Raw genomic sequence first — 18,697 nt, forward strand, 5'->3', positions numbered from 1 at the left:
ATGGGAAAGGGTTTGCAGCACATCTGGGGGGCTGGGGCTCTTGAGGCACATGTGGTGGTGGTGGCACCTCACCTTGTGTATGGGTTCTGAGCTGGTGAAGCTGGTTTACCACTCAAGGGGTATTCTAGCCTGCTTTGCTTGTGTGGCTAGTTGTGAGGCAGCCAAAGCCATCAAAACCATGCTGGTGTAAAGGGACAAAGTCAGATGTTTCGCCTGCAAAAGTGCTGTAGCAGTTTAAAAACTGATTTTAACTTTACTTCACTAACTTGTCAGCTGAGACTTGGTAACTGCTGTGTGAGGGGATCCCATCCCTCGTAGCCAGGAGCAAGACAGATTCACATAAGCAAGAAGAGACGGGCAATGGATGTCGGCCTTTGCCACACCGATACCAATTCTCATCCGGATATTGTAAAAGATCAAATGAATGTAGTAAAAATATCTGAGCCTGGGATCAGTGGAGAGGGTCAGGACAAAATAGCGAGCTGAGTGTCTCTGAGTGGAGAACAAACCTCCGCTGAGGAACTAATGAAGCTTTGAAGTCGTTTCACTGACATCAAACTTGGAAATCCTTTGTAAAAACTGAGATGCTTTAAGGACTGTTGAATAAAGCACTTGACTGGGAAAGGAGCAAATATTTTATCAGGCTGACACTGAGTGCTTTTTGTTTTGGGTTTTGGGGGAAGTGGGGCTGGCAATTACATTTAATTGGTATCCTTTTCCTCTTGTTATCATTGGTGTATCGATTGCTGGGAAAACAAAATGCATGGGTTTTAAAATCTATTGTAAAGTAACGGCTCTCTTGTTTGTTTTGTTTAGCTCTGTGTTCTCAAAACAGCTCATTTTTCTTTGCTTTGCTGGCAAATATAATGTTTTGATTGAAAATGATACTAAATAATCAGTTAAATGGGATATTTAATGACAGGAAAAATTGTTTAAAATATTTTTTTCCCATAGGAAAATCATGCACTTTACTTTTCAAGCCTAAGAAATCTTTTAATGCTAGCTTGAGTCTGCATTCTCCCTACGATCTCACTCCAAAAGTGAACACGTGGGTTCACTGTGTGTGTGAAAACCATGGAGGTCAAGGTACAGTAAGTCTCAGGAGCTCCAATGCAAGAGATATCTCTAGAGTAAGTCCAGTTTTTCCCTGACGTCATTTTAGTCTAGACTTGCTAAGACTTGCACCCACTGCTGGTTTGCCTTCCTCATGGGAAGCTGACCTACTGTATGAGAAGCAAGCCTGGTAGGTGAGGGGAAAGCAGAGGAGATTGTCTGTCTGGACTTGAGAATGGCCTTTGACAATGTCTCCTGTAAGATCCTCATAGGCGACCTGTTGATGTTTGGCCTGGATGAGCAGACAGTGTAGTGGATTGGAAACTGGTTGAATCACTGGTCCCAGAAGGTGGTGATCAGTGGCACAAAGTCAAGTTGGAGGCTAGAGACTGATGGTGTAGCCAGAAGTCATGCTGGGTCCAGTCCTGTTCAACATCTTCATTAATGATCTGGATGATGGACAGTGTACACTTAGGAAGTTTGCTTATGACACAAAACTGGCAGGAGTGGCTGATACAGCAGACGGTCATGCTGCCATCCAGAGGGACATCAACAGGCATGAGAAATGGGCCAAGAGGAACCTCTTGAAGGTCAACAAGGAGAAGTGCAAAGTCTTGCACCTGGGGAGGAGCAACCCCAGGCACTGGTGCATGCCAGGGTCACCCAGCTGGAAAGCAGCTTGGCAGAAAAGGAGCTGGGTGTCCTGGTGGTCACCAGGTTGAACGTGGGCCAGCAATGTGTGCTTGCCGCAAAGAAGGTTAATGGTGCCCTGGCTTGCATCAGGAGGATGTTGCCAGCAGGCCGAGAGATGTGATCCTTCCCTCCTCAGCACTGGTGAGGCCACACCTGGAGTGCTGGGTCCAGCTCTGGCCCCCCCAGTGTAGAAGAGACATGGACATATTGGAGAGGGTCCAGAAAAGGGCCATGAAGGTGATGAAGAGACTGGAACATCCTCTCCTATGAGGACAGGCTGAGAGAACTGGGACTGTTCAGCCTGGAGAAGAGAATGCTCAGTGGGCTCTCAACAATGTACCCAAATGCCCGAAAGCAGGGTGTGAAGAGGACAGAGCCAGGCTTTTTTCAGTGGTGCGCAGTGGCAGGACCAGAGGCAATGCGCACAAACTGAAACACAGGCAGCTGAAACTCCTTTACACTGTGAGGGTGACCAAGCCCTGGCACAGGTTGCCCAGGGAGGTCGTGGAGTCTTCTTTCTTGGAGATAGTCAGAAGCTACCTGCACATGGTCCTGGGCAGCCGGCTGTAGGTGGCCCTGCTTGAGCAGGGTGTTTGGACCAGGTGACCTCCAGAGGTCCCTTTCGACCGCAGCCAGTCTGTGATTCTGTGATTCTGAGCAAGCAGCGGGGCATGATGGAGCTGAGAGGCGGGGAAAAGAGCACAGCAGGACTTTCCCGGGAGCAAGCAGCTCTTTTGGGGAGCTGCTGGTGAGATGTTTCCCTGGGCCCAGGTAGGTAACACCTGCCCACCTCAGGTGCTTGGGGCAGAGGCGTGATTGCTGGGTCCCTGACGCACCCATCCCAACACACCACTGCAGCTGCCAGTGTCTCCATCCCAAGGGTCTACGTCATGTTCTAGGAGGAGATGTCTGCACACTGCTGGCAGCATCAAGGGAAAGCCGATTTAAACAGATAGCTCTGCAGTCACAAAAGCGGTCGCTCTTTTTCCCTGTTTAAACAGAAATTTGGAGTGCGAAAGCTGCACCGAGCCTGCTGGGTCAAAGGGACATCACCAAACCGAGTGGCACGTGACTCAGCAGTAATTACAGCTGGCAAATTTACATTTGTCCTTCACGTGTCACATTTAATACATCAGATTTCTGTGCACAGTCTCTGCCTTGGAGTGCATGTTCAGCTTACTGCAGGCTAAGCAAGCTGCCGCTGTTTAGGTGTTTCTGTACTATGCCAAGGGAAAAAATAAACAATCATTTGAAAGGGTTTATTTTTGGAAGCTCACTGCAAGTTTCCTCCAAGTGTGACAGTTCAGAGACCCCAGGAACTGGGATGTGCTGCAGATATGAGAAACTCGAGCATTTGGGAATACCGAGATCAATCTCAAATAATTTCAAAATAACCTTGTTTTTATAGTGGCTGCTTATATGTAATACTATATATGGCATGTGCAGTGGTCCTTTTGAAATTAGGACACCATCAGTTAAGTGTTATATCCAGTTAGTGGAATAGTTCGTGAATGGAGCAGAGGAAGGGAAAAGGCATCTGGCAGTACGGCAGCACGTGCCATCTCCCTGACACTCAGGGTATGTCACAGTTCCCACTGCAAATGTAGGAGGGGTTTTTGTGAGGATTTCAAATTGGGTATAAAAATTCACTACAGGTTGAAATTTGACAGGCAAATGCGCTATTCCTTCCACAGCATTTATCGTTTGTCTTGTACATATTGCCCTTGGGAGTAAAGACACGGGTTTCAGGCCCGTGACAGGATTTTTTTTTTTCAATTGGTCTGATTTGTTTTTAAATGAGAAGAAAGTGAGTTCTCTCCTCCCTGGGATGGATTGTGAACTACAGGCTGTTGACAACAGCAATATAGTTAGCAAATATATGACTGTAAGGCGGCTCTTTGCAGGCGATTAGCCTGTGCAGTAGGCAGACTGCTGTGGTATTTCTCAGCCGAACTATTTAAAAGACCGAAGTATGATCAGCCAGCCAAGCCGCTGTGTTTGAGAACGATCGTGCTGTGTGCCGAAGCGGTGTGTACATATTGTCAATATCCCATCTATAACATGCCATTTTGCGCTGCCGTAATGATTTCCTTTCCCTCTCGTTCCCCCAGGGCTTAACAGCCTGGATGGGAGCCTTGACACAAATAAGTTTGCCTCCGGAAGGATCCTTAATGCAGCAGTGGAAAATGGAAGAGTACCTGTTGCATGGGCTGCGTCGGAGCCTTATTATTCCTCCGGCGTCTTCTGAAGTTGTCTGATGAGATGCTCTTAGTTTAACTGCTTCTCGGCAGCGTCCAGCTCATCCTCCGCGGCATAGCTCCCGTGGAGTGAGGAGTAACGCAGGGCAGCGTGTGGGTACGTGGGGATCAGGGGAGGTTGTGCAGAGGGATGGGGAGCAAAGGCTGGGGTGCCACCTTCCATACCGGTGGGGGTACCCTGGTGTAGCCCCTGCTCCTTGCTCTGGCCAGTACCAGAGGGAATCCTGCCTGTCTCTCCGGGGTCTTTCCCACCTTGGCCTCAGTCTCTTTTGAATGGTGTCTCCTAAATCTTAACAGGGAGTTGCTGGGTGTTTGAGCCAAGGGAATGAAGCGGGAGAGGGCAGGGCTAAACCGGGATGTTTCCTCAGTGTCCCTCAGAGTGGACAGAGAAGTGCATCCCCGGTGGTCCCCTTTGGTCATGACCAAGGGGGGACATTGAGTCCCCTTTCCAGAGACAATAGGATTGTTTTTGGGGTCCAACTGTGAGCCAGCAGGACAGCGAAGGGCTGGTTGCCTCAACCAATGTCCCGTGGGTCTCCTCTGCTCTGCCTGCGCTGTACCACAGAGGGGGTCACCATCAGCCCTCCTGCGAGCAGAGCAGGGACAGGTCCCACCAACCCTCCTGGTGCACTGCACCCATCCAAGGTGCGTGGGGGTATCAAACACAGCACCACAAATGGTGAAACAGGTGGGAGGAGGCTAATTACCATTAGCTGTTAGCCCGTTACTCCTCAGCCCTTTGGTGAATGAGGACTACACTAGTAAAAGGGTATGTGGCATAGCCAGGAGTGTCAGTTCCAGGTGCCTGAATACATGAATTGGTGTGAAACGTGAGAGGCAAACACTGCTGAAATCATCTGTCGTTTACATGTATGGGAGAGCTCACCTGTACATTGTGTAGTGATAGCTCCATGCACTTGGTATAGGAAAGCTTCACTTTATTCAAACATATTTTTTCCATTCTAGCAACAAAACACCAATAACAATATGGTAAAGCCTTTATTTGTGAAGGTGATTTATAGTTGCTTGGTCTGTGTCAGTATGTGTCCCCCGTTGCGTAGTTGCATATTTACTTCAGAAGGCTGGGTCAGGCTTCAGCCGCTGAGACGTCTGAGGAGGGGCAGGACCAACCCTGAGCTCCTTCAGAACCCACCTCTCAGCAGCGCGCAGGTGGGGTGCCTGGTTTCGTGGTGGGGTGAGGGAATGGGGCATGCTGCCCTGCGGTGGCGGGACAAGCCCAATGGGGACCGGGTTGCATTCTGCTGGGGTGCATGCCACCGGGGTGCTTGGTGGGTCTGCTGCCCTCCCGAAGGGCGGTGGGGCATCCCCACTGTTGGGGCCCTTGGTCATGAGCTTCTGCAGCGCAAAAATCAAACATGTTGCTTCTGGCAGGAGCATCGGTGGCAGCAAGAAGTGAGTTTTGGCAAAACACTGAAGTCCAAATCTGTCCATAATTTTGTCCCCGAGCTGTTCCATTAAGTCAAGATTTCAAATTTTGGGGTTTTTTTGATACTGTGTTTATACTGAAGGGAAACCCTGTTTTTTCCAGGAGATACTGAGCAGGGCATCCCACAAAGGGAGCGTCTGAGCCCCTTCCCGTGGTGTGCATGGTATAATCTGAATTCTGTGTAGATATGAGGTACAAGCCGTGGTACGGACGAGCACGCAGAGCATGGGGGTAGCTGCGTATGGCGCGGTGCTTCGGTCCCACGGGAAGGCATGCAGCAGCCCTGAGAAAAGTCTGTTGCGTGGCCATCGGCAGGAGATTAAAAAAAAAAAAATAAGCTAGAGTTATCACCACTCCTTTCATGGCATTTCTGTGTAGCTAACATACCATTTCCTGTACAGTTACACACATCATTGCCTGGTGCCATGAACTTAACTCTTATCAGCACCCCGGTGGGAAAGCATGCGTTATTTACAATAGGGCTCGTTTCAGTGTTGCAAGCTTCTTTTCAATTAAAACAAATAGCAAATTAAATATTAAATAGATAAGTAGGGAAAGTGAAATTAATTGATTTTCTGGCACTGAGGTATGGTAGACAGAGGAAGCTTAAGGCAATTTCACTGAATTATATTACCTTCATTTGTGTATATTAGGTACATGAAACTTGTTTTAAAAACTTGGTAACGCTGAATAATTTATGTGCAGTGAAGCATCAATCTTAAAAAAACACAGACAAAAGGACAAAAAGAAAAAAAGAAAAAAATAGAACCAAACCAACCCCAAACCCATCACATACTTCAGGTTTACTTTTCTTAAAGGAGAAATACAGTATAGCTATCACTGCTAATACCAACAGTGAAAATTTAGTCATCTCCAAGTTGACTTCTGGTTTTGTACTGTGTACTTGCTGTACATGGGAGTCCAGGAACTACAAAATACCTTTTTGGGCAACTTCAAACTGTCTCTTGATCCCGGATCCTGAAACATTTCCCCTTTCAAGGCTTGGGGACTTGGATCCTTATCACTCTGTCTGCTTACTGACCTTGACAATAGGTGTCAAGTGTAAAACACGTTTAGCAGCCCTGGGATTGCCTCTGGGGTGAAAGCACAAATTGCTTTACAGGATGCAGGGGCAGTTGTGCTGAAACTCCGCTGTACCTGGCAACTGGCTACCGGCAACCTGCAGCCTGCGAGCAGGATCGGCAAATATGTTTGTGTGTATATATATGTATATATATATATATATATAATGTGTCATATTTTTTTTCTGTAGCGATGCCACGTTCAACAGGCAGGTGCAACAGAAGGACAGGAAGGTACACTTCCACACAGGAAAGGTGGGGGGGAGAAAAAAACCCCACCCCAAGCCCATAAACCCGAGTCAAGGGCTGCTCCTCACCTTTCTCGTCTTGTCCTGTCCCTCGCGTGGTGGGGCCCTCCCGAGGCAGTGTAGGACCACGAGCTCAGTCATATATATTTACAGATCCCAGAATCATATAGGATTCAGCGTGGAAAACAATCATAGAGTCGTATTTGACTGTGCTTTAAAAAAAACCAAAACAGAACAAAAAAACAACGAACCAAGCGAAAAAAAAACCAAAACAAAACAAATGAACAAACAAAAAAAACAAGCCCACAGGCATTTCTTCAAGGTTTCTGATGGTGATAGATGAGCTCTTCTTCCCCTCATGTAGATATTTCCTCTGTCTCCAGCCCTGTTGCCTTTTAAAGCAGCAATGGGGGGATTTTATTATGTTTTATATTTCCATCTTCGGGGGTGACGTGCCTCTCTCTCCATGGGTCTGTACAGCATGCTAATCGCTCAAGTCTCTTAGGCAGCATAATTTTCATCTTAATTTTTCTATTTCTCAGCGCTAAATGAGCTTGCCAGGGGAACAAGGGGTCATTTCCTGTCCCCTCCAGATCATTAATTCTCTATGAAAACACCGCGATCTCACGCTTCTCCAGCAAACAGAAACATCGGGAAGAGCCAGCGTCATGTGCAAAATACGCGGCTGTGCTGCAGCAGCTGGAGGGAGCAAAGATGCTGGTGTGTGCTGCAGAGACCACAGGGGTTTAAAATGGTCTTTTTAAAAAGACAGAGAGATTATGTAAGAGCAGCAGAAAATGTCTTTTTAAATTCCTAAACAGAAACAACAAGGTCTGGGGTTTTTTTCAGCTTGAATCTGCTGAGCGGTCTCCTCGTTGCCTTTATTTTTGGAAACAATTGCTCTACTTCTTTCTTTTTTTTTTTTTTTTCCCAAACCAAGACTGTCACAATTTTTTTTTTAATATATATTGATACTTGTCACTTTTGGAATAAAGGATTTGATTTTTGCTCCCATTTTTCACTGCTTGGGCACCTCTGCCTGCCTGTAATCTGTCCCAGCCAAGGCTGGAAAAGGAAACAAACAAAAAAACCCCCTCAACCCGTATTTGCGAATGTTTTCTGCCGAACATTTCATAAGATGGGAAAAAATCTGGAATTATTCTCCTTAAGCCAGCAGCAGGAGGGGAAAAGAAATGACTCATCTGTTTACTTCTAAAAATCCTTTTCAAGAACTCAAATGCGCCTGATAAATTATTAGCATTTTACCCAGCCAGCCTCTGCTGTTAACTCCTGGCATTTCTGTAGTCTTGCGCTCGCCGTAGCATCTCGCTGCCAGCCCCGAGGATTTACAAGTCTCAGGAGAGACATGGGAGATTTCCCGCTTCCCTGCCTTGGCCATTTTTTAGCCTCCGTTTGTGGGATTTGTTTGGTTTGAGTGTTTTGGGTTGTTGTTGCGTTTGGTTTTTTTTTTTTGGTTTTTTCTCTCTCCCCTTTTCCCTGTCCCCTTTGTAGGTTTGTCGGTTCTACAAATATCAGTGCGAGCGAATCACTTCTGTAAGCGCCAGAGCCGGCGCAGCTCTTCGCCTGCTCTCAGACGCAGACGCATCCCCAGGCCGGCACTCCTCACCCCTCCGATCTGAGCGGGGTGCCGCCCTCCCTGTCACCCCAAGGCCGGGGGGCGCCTGCGGGATGCGGGGAAGCCCCTCGCTCCCGCCCGCCTGGGAGCTTGTAGGGAGCGGGATTCAGCCGCGCGCAGGTGGAAAATGTAAATTTGGGGTGCGCCAGTGCTTTCCCATGGTAACGGAGTTGAAACCGGACAAGTTTCCATGGTGATTATTACGAGGACAGGATGCGCCGCACACTTGGGGAGAGGCACGGGCGGCGCCAGGCCAGCCCCCCGCCAAAGTCTGCCGGCAGCAGCTCGTGGGGCGGAAATTACTTATCCTTCTAAATAAATGGATGCGCAGCGCCATTACTTTGCTGCTTTTTTATATTTCAGGGGGAGGGGAAGGTTAATCTTTTTATGAAACGGGCTGCAAATTTCACCGCGATCACGAATGGAAGCCATCTCTGCCCCTTTTTTAATTGCCATTTGCTTGGTTAATATAAAGGGTTGGGCTGTCAAAATACATTTGAAGTTGCTTTGATTTTTTTTGTTATTCTTTGGGTCTTTAATGAATCGGGTGCCTGGTTCACGCCGCTGCTCTGTGGCAGGGTGAGTGCCGGCGTTTGGTTTGGTTTGGCTTTAGGGTGAGTGCCGGCGTTTGGTTTGGTTTGGCTTTGCCTGGCCATGCTCCTTTCTCCCCCTGCACACGGCAGTTTCGGAGGTGTGTACGCCCCGTGCAGCGCTTTCCTGCTTGCCTTTGGTAAATCCCGCTGGGATGAGGAAGGGAGGAGTATTGTAGGGGAATTGAGTACCCTTCGCCAACGTTTCTTAGCTGTGATATTTTTAGAGATGTTTGTTTTGGGGGCTTTTGTTGAGCTAAACCAGCACGCTGTCACTGGGCTCTGCCCTGCACTGTCATTACGTGAAGCTTTGTTTAAAAACGTGAAACAGACGGCCCGAGCCCTTGTTTCAGGCTGCCTACGGTGGGGGGAGGAGGGTGTTTTTGGCTGCAGGCCTTTTAGATTATCTGTGTTTATGGCTAAATATAAGTTCCTCAAAACCCTTCGTACAACACTCACGGATACATATATCTCCAGCATCTCTGTATATACAGTACACTGTATCACGGAGCTGTTAGCCTGGAGCGTGGAAACATTTAACGGCTTTTCTTCGGTGATGGGGTCTTTAAAGGCAATTGCAAATATTATTTTAAGGAGGAGATTTATGCGGTGTCTAAAACACGTTTCTGGCTTGCAGGCCAAATTATGTCGGTGCCGATGCTCCTGGCAGCCCGGAGCCACCGCGGGTCCCGCTGACGGCGATGTAGAGGCGGTGCCGGCAGAGCCCGAGAAGCCCCGCGACATGGAGGAGCTGTACAAGGATGCCCCAAACCTGCCCATGGACGTCACCAGCTCGCCCTCGGCCATGGCCAACAACAAGCTGGAGAACGGCGTGGCCCAGCTGATCACGGCGGAGGCCTGGAACATCAATTCGGCCGACCTGATGAAGAAGGCCCTGTCCCCGCTGGTGACAGTCCCCGCGCCCTCCATCCTGACGCCGCCGGCTGAGTCGCAGAGCGGGGTGGCCCTGAAGGTGGCGGCCACCGTGCTGCAGCCCATCTGCCTGGGGGACAGCCCCGTCGTCCTGCCCATCCACCTGCAGGTCGCGGGCAGCGCCGCCCCGCAGATGCCGGCCACCAACGCCGCCACCCCCTATGTCATGACCACCCAGGGCCCCGTCCCGCTGCCCGTCCTCCTGGAGCAGCACGTCTTCCAGCACCTGAACTCCCCCCTGGTGCTGCCCCCGGGGGCCGCCTGTCCCGCCAGCCCCTTGCACACCGGCCTCTTCCCCGGGGCCGCCGCCCCCGTGGGGCAGCCCCAGCTCCTGGACCCCAAGCCCTCTGGCCAAGCCCAGGAGCCCGTCCTGCCCCCCGTCTTTCAGACGCCGGGGTTCGCCGCCGTCCTCCAGGACCTGTTTCCCTCGCAGGGCACCCTGGGCTCTGCCCCCTGCCAGCCGCCCCCCGACTACGCCGCCCTCCCACCCCAGGCCTTCAGCTCACCCCTCTCCCCGCTGGTGCCCCCTCCCACGCTGCTGGTGCCCTACCCCGTCATCGTGCCCCTGCCCGTCCCCGTCCCCATCCCCATCCCTGTCCCCATCCCCGTGCCCCATGGCGCCGAGGCCAAGGTGGCCCCTGACCCGCCCAAGCCACCGCTTTTCACCCCCCACTCCTGCAAGGGCACCCAGACCCCCCTGGAGAAGGAGGAGACCAAGCCCTTCGACCTCCTCCACCCGCGAGAGTTTCCCCAGCTGAGCCGCCACACCGTCATCAAGATGGGCGGCGAGAACGAGGCGCTGGACCTCTCCATGAAAGGGCCACCCGTGCCCCAGGCCGGCGAGGCCGCCCCGCCGCCTCCACCGCCGGAGGACGGGGCTCTGGACCTGTCCCTCGCCTCCTGCCGCAAGCCAGGGGGGCCTCACGGCGACGTGGCTGGCACCAGCCCCACCGCCACGGCCGAGGCCGGCGCCCACCCCACGCCGGACAAGCTCCCCGGCCCGGCTGCCCCCTTCGCCCCCTGCAAGCCCCAAGAGGCGTCGGGCAAGGCGGAGGGCAGGGGGGCGGGCGGTGGGGCGGCCGAGCTGCTGCGGCAGCCGCAGAAGTGGCTGGTGGAGCCGGCGGGCAGGGCGGGCTGCGAGCCCAAGGCCGGCAACAACATCGAGATCGTCAGCACCTCGCAGACAGCCAAAGTCATCGTGTCCGTCAAGGACGCCGTGCCCACCATCTTCTGCGGCAAGATCAAGGGCCTGTCGGGGGTCTCCACCAAAAACTTTTCCTTCAAAAGGGACCTGCCCCAGGACTCGGTGCTGCAGTGCTACGACGTGAAGAGCCCGCCCGAGCCCCGGGACAGCGCCGAGGCCCTCAGGAAACCCGTCAAAAACAGGAGCGTAAAGCTAAAGAAAATGAACTCGCCGGAGATACATATTCTTCCAATCAAGAAGCAACGGCTAGCTGCCTTTTTTCCAAGAAAGTAAATTATGGGTTTTTAGAATTTTAAGATTATTATGATGAGAGGAAGAAGAAAAAAATAATAAAAAAGATGCACTTGGTTTTAAACTCATTTAAAACTTTAAACTATCTTTGTAAGTTATTTTTGGGGAAGGGGGAGAGGATCGGATGTAGAGTCCCTATAAGCTGGGTTGGTGGTTTTTGTTCTGGTTTTTTTTTTAATTATTATTTTTATTTTTATTTTATTTTTGGTTTGGTTTGGTCTTTTTTTTTTTTTGGTTATTGAATTTTGACTTTTCATGGGAAACTGAATAAAAAGCAACCTATTTTTCAAGCAAATTGCACATTTTGCAGCTTTAATGGAGTAATGGATGAGTCAGAGGGGTAAGAGCTATTTTCACTGCCATGAAGTGCTTTGATGATGTAATTCTTCATAACAGTTGGAATGGAAATTTCAAAATAAATGTTTGTACGTGCTAATTTGCTGCGGCATTTTTTTTATCGTTTCTGAATCGCTTTCAGTGTATGGAGAAGGTTTAGCAAAAAGTCTGTAAGCCGGAAAGCGCCGCAGCTGACTTACGATGAACCTAAAAACGTTAGGAAAAAATAGCAGGCTAAGAAAAGTTATATAGCTCCCCCAGCACTGTTGGAGAGCACGTCGCGACAGCCGCTAACGATGCGCCCAAATGAGCTTCCGGAGAAGTGAGAGCGAGCGGTAGAGCACAGGGAGCACCTAACGCCACGTCCATTGCGAGAGACCCATGGGAAACTGTCTCAGAATTTTAAGTAATAATAACCATCGTTTAAAAGAGAAAAGCCTAAAAGTCAGGGGAATTCAGTTGCTGTGGAGGCAGGAGGGGAAGGGAAAGCTGTGTCATTTTTCCCAGCCTGAATACAGATATATGGAAAAGTTGTTTATTTTTAGTTCTCTAAGTTTCTTTGACAGCTGAAATCAATGCACTTGAAAGAGCAGAAAGATGTAACTTTATCACTCGGCAGTGTACAAGCCACCCACGTCAATGGAGAAATGTGAATGTACCATTAAAATAAAAGTTCTGGTAGGTTATGGTTTTGCACTTGTGTATGGAAATGAGCTCGAGGTGCATTATTCTATGTTGGCTTTTAAGTTCACACTGCTCACTAGTAAAAACCCATCCTGACAGAAGGACGAACATGAGAGCAAGAGAACAGTTTTTGGTGGGCCGCTGCCTTTTTGTGGCTGTACCTGCTAAGTAGAAAAACTATTTTTTATTATTTTCACATTACATGTTCCCACAGTCTAAGTAAAAAAAGCCATTGTAAACCCAGCAGCTGGATACCTACTGTGCCCTCCTTTACCTACCTGCAGCCCAGCTACTTCCAAGACTCCTCTTGGGCAGTTTTGGGAAGGTTTTTGCAGCCATTCATGCAATGAGAAGTTGCCCAGAGGAGCAGCTTCAGGGTCAGACATCTAATCTCATCCTCAGGCACTGGTGTCGTGCTGAAATCTGTTGAAATTTTTTATGTTAACAGACACAAATTCACTATTAAAAAATAATGCATCTGCATTAGAGAGTTGAGAAGGGCTCGCTGTCGCTCTTTTGCTGGGCCAAAGGATCGCTGCACTCTTGCTTCATATGAAAACGGGGGACTTTAACAAAAGCATAGCGTCAAATTCTGTCAAACTCATGGTTTTTAAGTATTTTTAAAGCCTGTTATTATTTCCAAAGCTGGCAGAACTGACAATGTTCAGAAGAGCGTAAAGTGTTGATGGATTCATTAATGTTTAGTCATCTGACTGGTTTGGGTTTTTTTTTTTGTTTGTTTTTTTCTTAATTGAAAATACTCTGCTACTTTGTTTTGCTCCTTCCAAGAAACTATGCTGATGAAATGTGTCATCTTCTGGTTAGTGCAGCGCAGGGGCTCAGGATTTCAACATCCTTTGGGATGGCTGTCCCAGTTGTCACCGCCCCATTCTTTCAGCTGGACCCCTTCCAGAGTATCAAAAACCTGAAAATGTTGGGGTTTTTTTCCCCAGGGCTACACCATATCATTTAAAAAGAAGGTGGTCACAACATTAGCTGCTGTCATTTTTATTTCACAGCGGACAGAAACAAGTTCAAAATAAGTTTCTGGGATTTTTTTTTTTTTTAAAGTATGTGTTTGCAGGCTGATGGTCACATCTGCTGCACTGGCCACCTCCATCCCCGCCGTCCCCGTGCGAGCCTCCTCCCCTGCAGCATCCCCAGCAGGCGGAGGGAGGGGGTCCGGCCGATGCGCGCCCCTCCAGCCGGCCGGGGACACCTGCCTTGGGGACAGCAGCTGCGGGTGACACAGGCTGCGGGTGCCCAGGCTTTCCCTCCTCCTTTGCTGGCTTTTACTGGGAGCTGTCAGTGCTCCCAGGTTAACCTCAATGCCCAGGCTGCCTCTCTGCACAGTGGTCTGGTTTAACTGAATTTAGACCACAAGCCCCAGAAACCCTGACAACAAATTAGGCTAAATCAGCTTTATGCCATTATAAAGCCAGACGAGCAGTGTCAAAACACCCGATGCCTACGGGCGACTAATTCAGTTTAAAGCTAACTGGTACCAGTTGCAAAGGCAGACCAGACGAGCAGCCACGTGGATGCACCTTCCCCCAGGCCATTACAAGAGTAACTGCAGCCTCCCCTCTCTGAAACAGGGCTGAGGAAAAACAGAACAGGCTCCGAATGTCCTGGTGGTCCCCTCTGCCCGCCCTGGACCAGCTCCCTTGGCCTTACATCTCCAGAAGGCCCAAGCCTCCTGGCACTGCTGGTCACAACTGATGTCCCCATTGCCATCAGGTGACGCAGGCTGGAGCCACCCCACTGGGAATGGATGGACAGAGCAGCCCGGGCTCACCCACCCCACCACTTGGCTTTTCCATTGCTGCAACGGCAATGGCAGGGGGGATGTTCTGAACAGCACCTTTCTGGGAAGGCTCAGGGCACCTCCTGCTCCCTCCCCTGCTACCCTTTCATGCAACCCTGGCCTTCAAGGCTGTGCCACAGGAAGAGGAGCCACACGCTGGCACCTCTCCTGGTGCTCAACTGTTGGGAAAATGACACTAAGTCGGGACCATTTGCCTCCCACCATCCCTCGTGTGAAGCACGAGTCCTACATCCCGTCAGCACGGGGGAGAAGCAGCCACAGAACAAGGTACTTAATTACACCAAGATTGAGCACTTCCACCTCCTCCTCCTCCTCGCCTCTAGCAGCAATTACAGATTTTGTATATTGGGCCATTAATTTTCTACAGGACTACATTTTAACTGCTTCTGAAACTTCTATATGAGGAGAAGGATGCAGAGCTGCACTCATGATATATGGAGCTTCCATTTCTGGTGGCTGTTAATGGAGACATTAATACCTCTTGTGAAGTTGAAGGGAAAGTCATTAAGCTGTAATGGTAGGAGGAAGATGTTTTACAATGATGGGTATATATGCAAGGTAGAGAGAGGAGAACAGTGCAGACAGACCCTCAAGGGCAACCCTTGTTGGCTCCAAGCCTTCTTAATGGTTTTAAACTAAAGGAGAGGAGATTCAGGCCAGACATAACGAAGAAATTTTTTACAGTGAGGGTGGTGAGACACTGGCCCAGGTTGCCCAGAGAGGTGGTGGATGCCCCATCCCTGGAGACATTCCAGGCCAGGCTGGACGGGGCTCTGAGCAACCTGATCTAGTTGCAGATGTCCCTGCTCAGTGCAGGGGGTTGGACTAGGTGACCTTTGAAGGTCCCTTCCAACCCAACCCATTCTATGATTCTGTGATTCCTTTGACTAGGACTTTGGGTGTGGGCTTTTATTAGGGGGCGGGTGAGATGGGAGAGGGTTGCGGGGTTGGGTTAGTTTCTCCTCTGCTCTCTTTTCCCCCATCAGGCAGGGGCTTTGCAGGAAGCTAGACACCAAATCTGAAGAGGGGAGCAGGGCTGCATGTCTCAGATGAAGGCCACGGTACATGGCAGCCTCAGGGGTGGGAGAGCTCGGATGCACCAGCCTGGAGCTTTCCTCCGTGGGGGCAGCCCCGCCACTGCGCTCAGCGCCCACAGGCAGCCCGTCCCCTTCCCCTGCGCCGCCCGAGGCACGGCCCCGGGACCAGGGGTGCACCGCTGAGGCTTCAACACCTGGAGTTAGCCGTTAGCAACAGGAATGAACCCAAAAGAAGAATGAGCAGCTTCTCGGCCACAGAACTTACCTACACCGGGCGGTGTTCAGGCTGAGAGAACAGAGAAGCGGTCAGGTAAGATGCGGACAATTATGAGTGCAAGAAAAAGGTAGAGAAGGAGATGGAAGCCACCTCCGGGCCTGTGAGCATCACGCCTTTATTAAAGTTAGCGAGCAGCCAGCCAGAGAACGAAAAGCAGCAAAGTTGCTGCCCCTTGGCCATGAGAAGATGACAGAGAAGAAGGTGTCAGCTTCAAAGACAATGCTCCGGGGCCACTTGGCTTGGTGAGAAGCAGGAGCAGGGGAGACTGTACATGGCATCAGGCACAGGCAGAGCACACGGCCGTGTGGCCGTCCTGCCCCTGCCCTGACACAGCAGGTGACGGAGGAGCAGCAGCAAACCCAGCCCCAGGGGAAGGAGAACACCAAAGGCATCTGCTTCTGTGTATCACAGGCGTGAAGCCACATGCACGACCCAGGCCCTCCTACCACCCATGCTGCTATCCGCTGTAAAACTGACACACCGATACATCTCCTTATCAGTGCCAACCTTTATTTTTTAAGGACTGACTTCTACCCTTCTTTTGCTCAGCCGCCCCCCAGAGCACTGGGATGATTGTCCCACCTTGCGCATCCTTACAGAAGTCTGGCCCACAGGGGCTCCCCGAGAAGCTTCACACACTTCTTGCATGCAAAAGCTTTCAGGGGAAACTGGCTGCCGAGCACCGAAGGGAGAGATTCGAAGAAGTCAGTGCCCCTTCAGTTGCACAGAGACAACTCAGGACAGCAATCTGACAACAATAAGCGACTTGTTAGCAGTCCTCATGAAGAATCTTAGGCAACGAAAACAGCATAAAACAACACTGCCTAATATCCTGGTGCCAGATGTTCTGGTTTCCTTTTGTGCTCAAGTTTATAAAACAAGCTGAAGGGCTCAAAGACCTTGTTTTCCTCTGCCTGGGATCGGTTCCTGCCCTCCCGAATGCAGCCAGCCTGCCACCATGACATTAACGATGTTAATTTGTGCGTTTCGCTTTTCCACTCACCTTTCACTTTTTGTCCAACGCTTCTCTCTCCTCTTATCTAAAGTTGCATTTCTCCTAGACTAAACCACATACTCTTAAATGCTGCAGTTTGCAATTCAGAGTACTCTGGGGCAGTCCTACACACACAAGCAAATCCCCTAATTTTAGTGCAGAAAACATATTTTCCACAGTTGTTAAAATCCTGGTAACACAGCCCTGCTAGGAAAATCCATTCTCTTGTTGAAGCATCTGAAACATTTCTTCCTGTTTGGGGAGAAAAATTACTAACAGCTAAAATATTTAGCACTGCTTTGTGCCCATATACCTCCTAGAATAAGAGCATAACATCCTGGTACCGAAATTATTAGGATACTTTCAAAATAAGAGGAGAAAATTAAAAGAGCAAATGGCAGGGTACAATATAATCAAATATCTGGAAGGGAACACTATTTTTCAGGTAGAACATTAGTTTTCACTGTTAAAAAGTGCATGTTTCCAGTGAAGTGCTGGTAACAGACACATCGCATCCCCACGTCAGTCTGAGCCTGGCCCCCCCCTTGCTCCCGGGATTACTAATGTTCCTTAGCCCGCAGCTGTCTCAAAATGGTCACATTTTCTGCATTGTTTCAACATCATCCTTCCCACCACATCCTTGTCAATGGAGTTCCCATCTTTCTTTGCTTAAAAACGGAAGACAGGCAACATTTTTTCCTACTCTGGCATCTCGCAGACCAAGGGTGCGTCACTGTGACACAAAACAAGGAGGTCCTTCTTTCTGGAGCTTATCTACTGGAAGAAACCCCCTAGAAGTCCCATTAGTAAGCACTAATTTTTGAGGCTTCTAATATACAAGTAATTTCTTGCTCATTGAGGAAAAAAACCAAACTACCTGTGTTCACAGTTATAAAGGTACAGAGTGTATTTTTCATCCTTCAAGCAAATGTTTCAAATTAAGTACCTTGAAAGCTTGGTCCAGAGTGCACGGCTCAGCAGAAGCGATGCCTGTCCTTCAGAGACCCTTCACAGCTCAACCATGATGGCACGAAGCCCCCACACTCGCTCTTAGAGCCTGGTGATGCACATGCCATGCTCACCTAGCACCACCAATATTCATGTAAGGGGTGGTCAGAGTGGGGTTAAAAAAAGACTAATATTGAAATGCTGGTTGTCCGCATCTTGTCACTTTAAATGAGATACATGCAACAGTGCTCGAACTGTGCAATGAGGACCTAAGAGAGCAGAAATATTCTCCATGGATAACTTTTTGGGCTAGATATTCTGGACATCGGGAGTTTCGAGCAAGACGCCTTGTGTGGGTGACCATGGGACCTGGCCAGCATTTCTTGCTTGGTACAATGTACCCCTCAACATTTCCTTCTGAACGCCAACTAGGTCTTTCAATGAAGGACTCAAGTAAGGGGATCGTTCCATCTTATTTCAAACAGACAGCACTTTATGTAGGGGACTAGCTCACATGCTGAAGTCAAGAGAGATGGGTATCAAGGCTCCCATAATACGTAATTGAAATCTAGTAAATAAAACCAATAGAATCAGCTATTCATCTCCTTGTAAAGCAGACGTTGGTATCTGGTCAGATCACTCATACCCTCAGACCTCCATGGACTACAGTAAGAGAGAATCTAGACAACTATGACATAAAAACATGAAGTTATATGAAATTAAACGCAATCCCATATTCCTAGGTTTTGGCTCCTCAATTGGTTTGGCTTTAAAAGAAATCACATCAAGAGGGAGTTGGTAGCAGCACCTTGTTCAATTAGGAAGAAACAACTTAGGACAGAGAGAGGATGCCCCAAGAATTGGGTAGGAAATTACAAAGACTCAGCCCATGTTTTCAGGTGATATCATATCGAGATAAAATATTTCACATCCCTGACGTGGTTCAAAATGTTCATCTCTAACTTTCCTCTTTAAAATCCCAGCTCAACACAAAGATACTAGTTATGACTCAATCGTCAGTGCATCCAAATCTGAAATAGTTTAAGTTAGTATATCCACCTGGCTTTCTCTTTTCCATTACTTCATTCTTCATACATTTTCCTTCCCATGTTTATTGCACGCAAACCCTATCACTCATCCCAGGCTTCCATTTCTGTT

General features: G+C 49.3%; 1 protein-coding gene across 1 annotated transcript in view; it reads left to right on the forward strand.

Annotated features, from left to right (window-relative positions):
* RAI2 (retinoic acid induced 2) overlaps positions 1-11,856 on the forward strand; it is a 47,808-nt gene extending 35,952 nt beyond the window's left edge. Inside the window, exon 2 of the mRNA XM_065650879.1 lies at positions 9,645-11,856. Coding sequence (XP_065506951.1) covers positions 9,750-11,417 — 1,668 coding nt within the window. The 5' untranslated portion in view covers positions 9,645-9,749 and the 3' untranslated portion in view covers positions 11,418-11,856. The remainder of the gene's footprint in view (positions 1-9,644) is intronic.
* The last annotated feature ends 6,841 nt before the right edge of the window (positions 11,857-18,697 follow it).

This window comes from Caloenas nicobarica, chromosome 1 (assembly GCF_036013445.1).
Source record: "Caloenas nicobarica isolate bCalNic1 chromosome 1, bCalNic1.hap1, whole genome shotgun sequence".
Classification (NCBI taxonomy): Eukaryota; Metazoa; Chordata; class Aves; order Columbiformes; family Columbidae; genus Caloenas; species Caloenas nicobarica.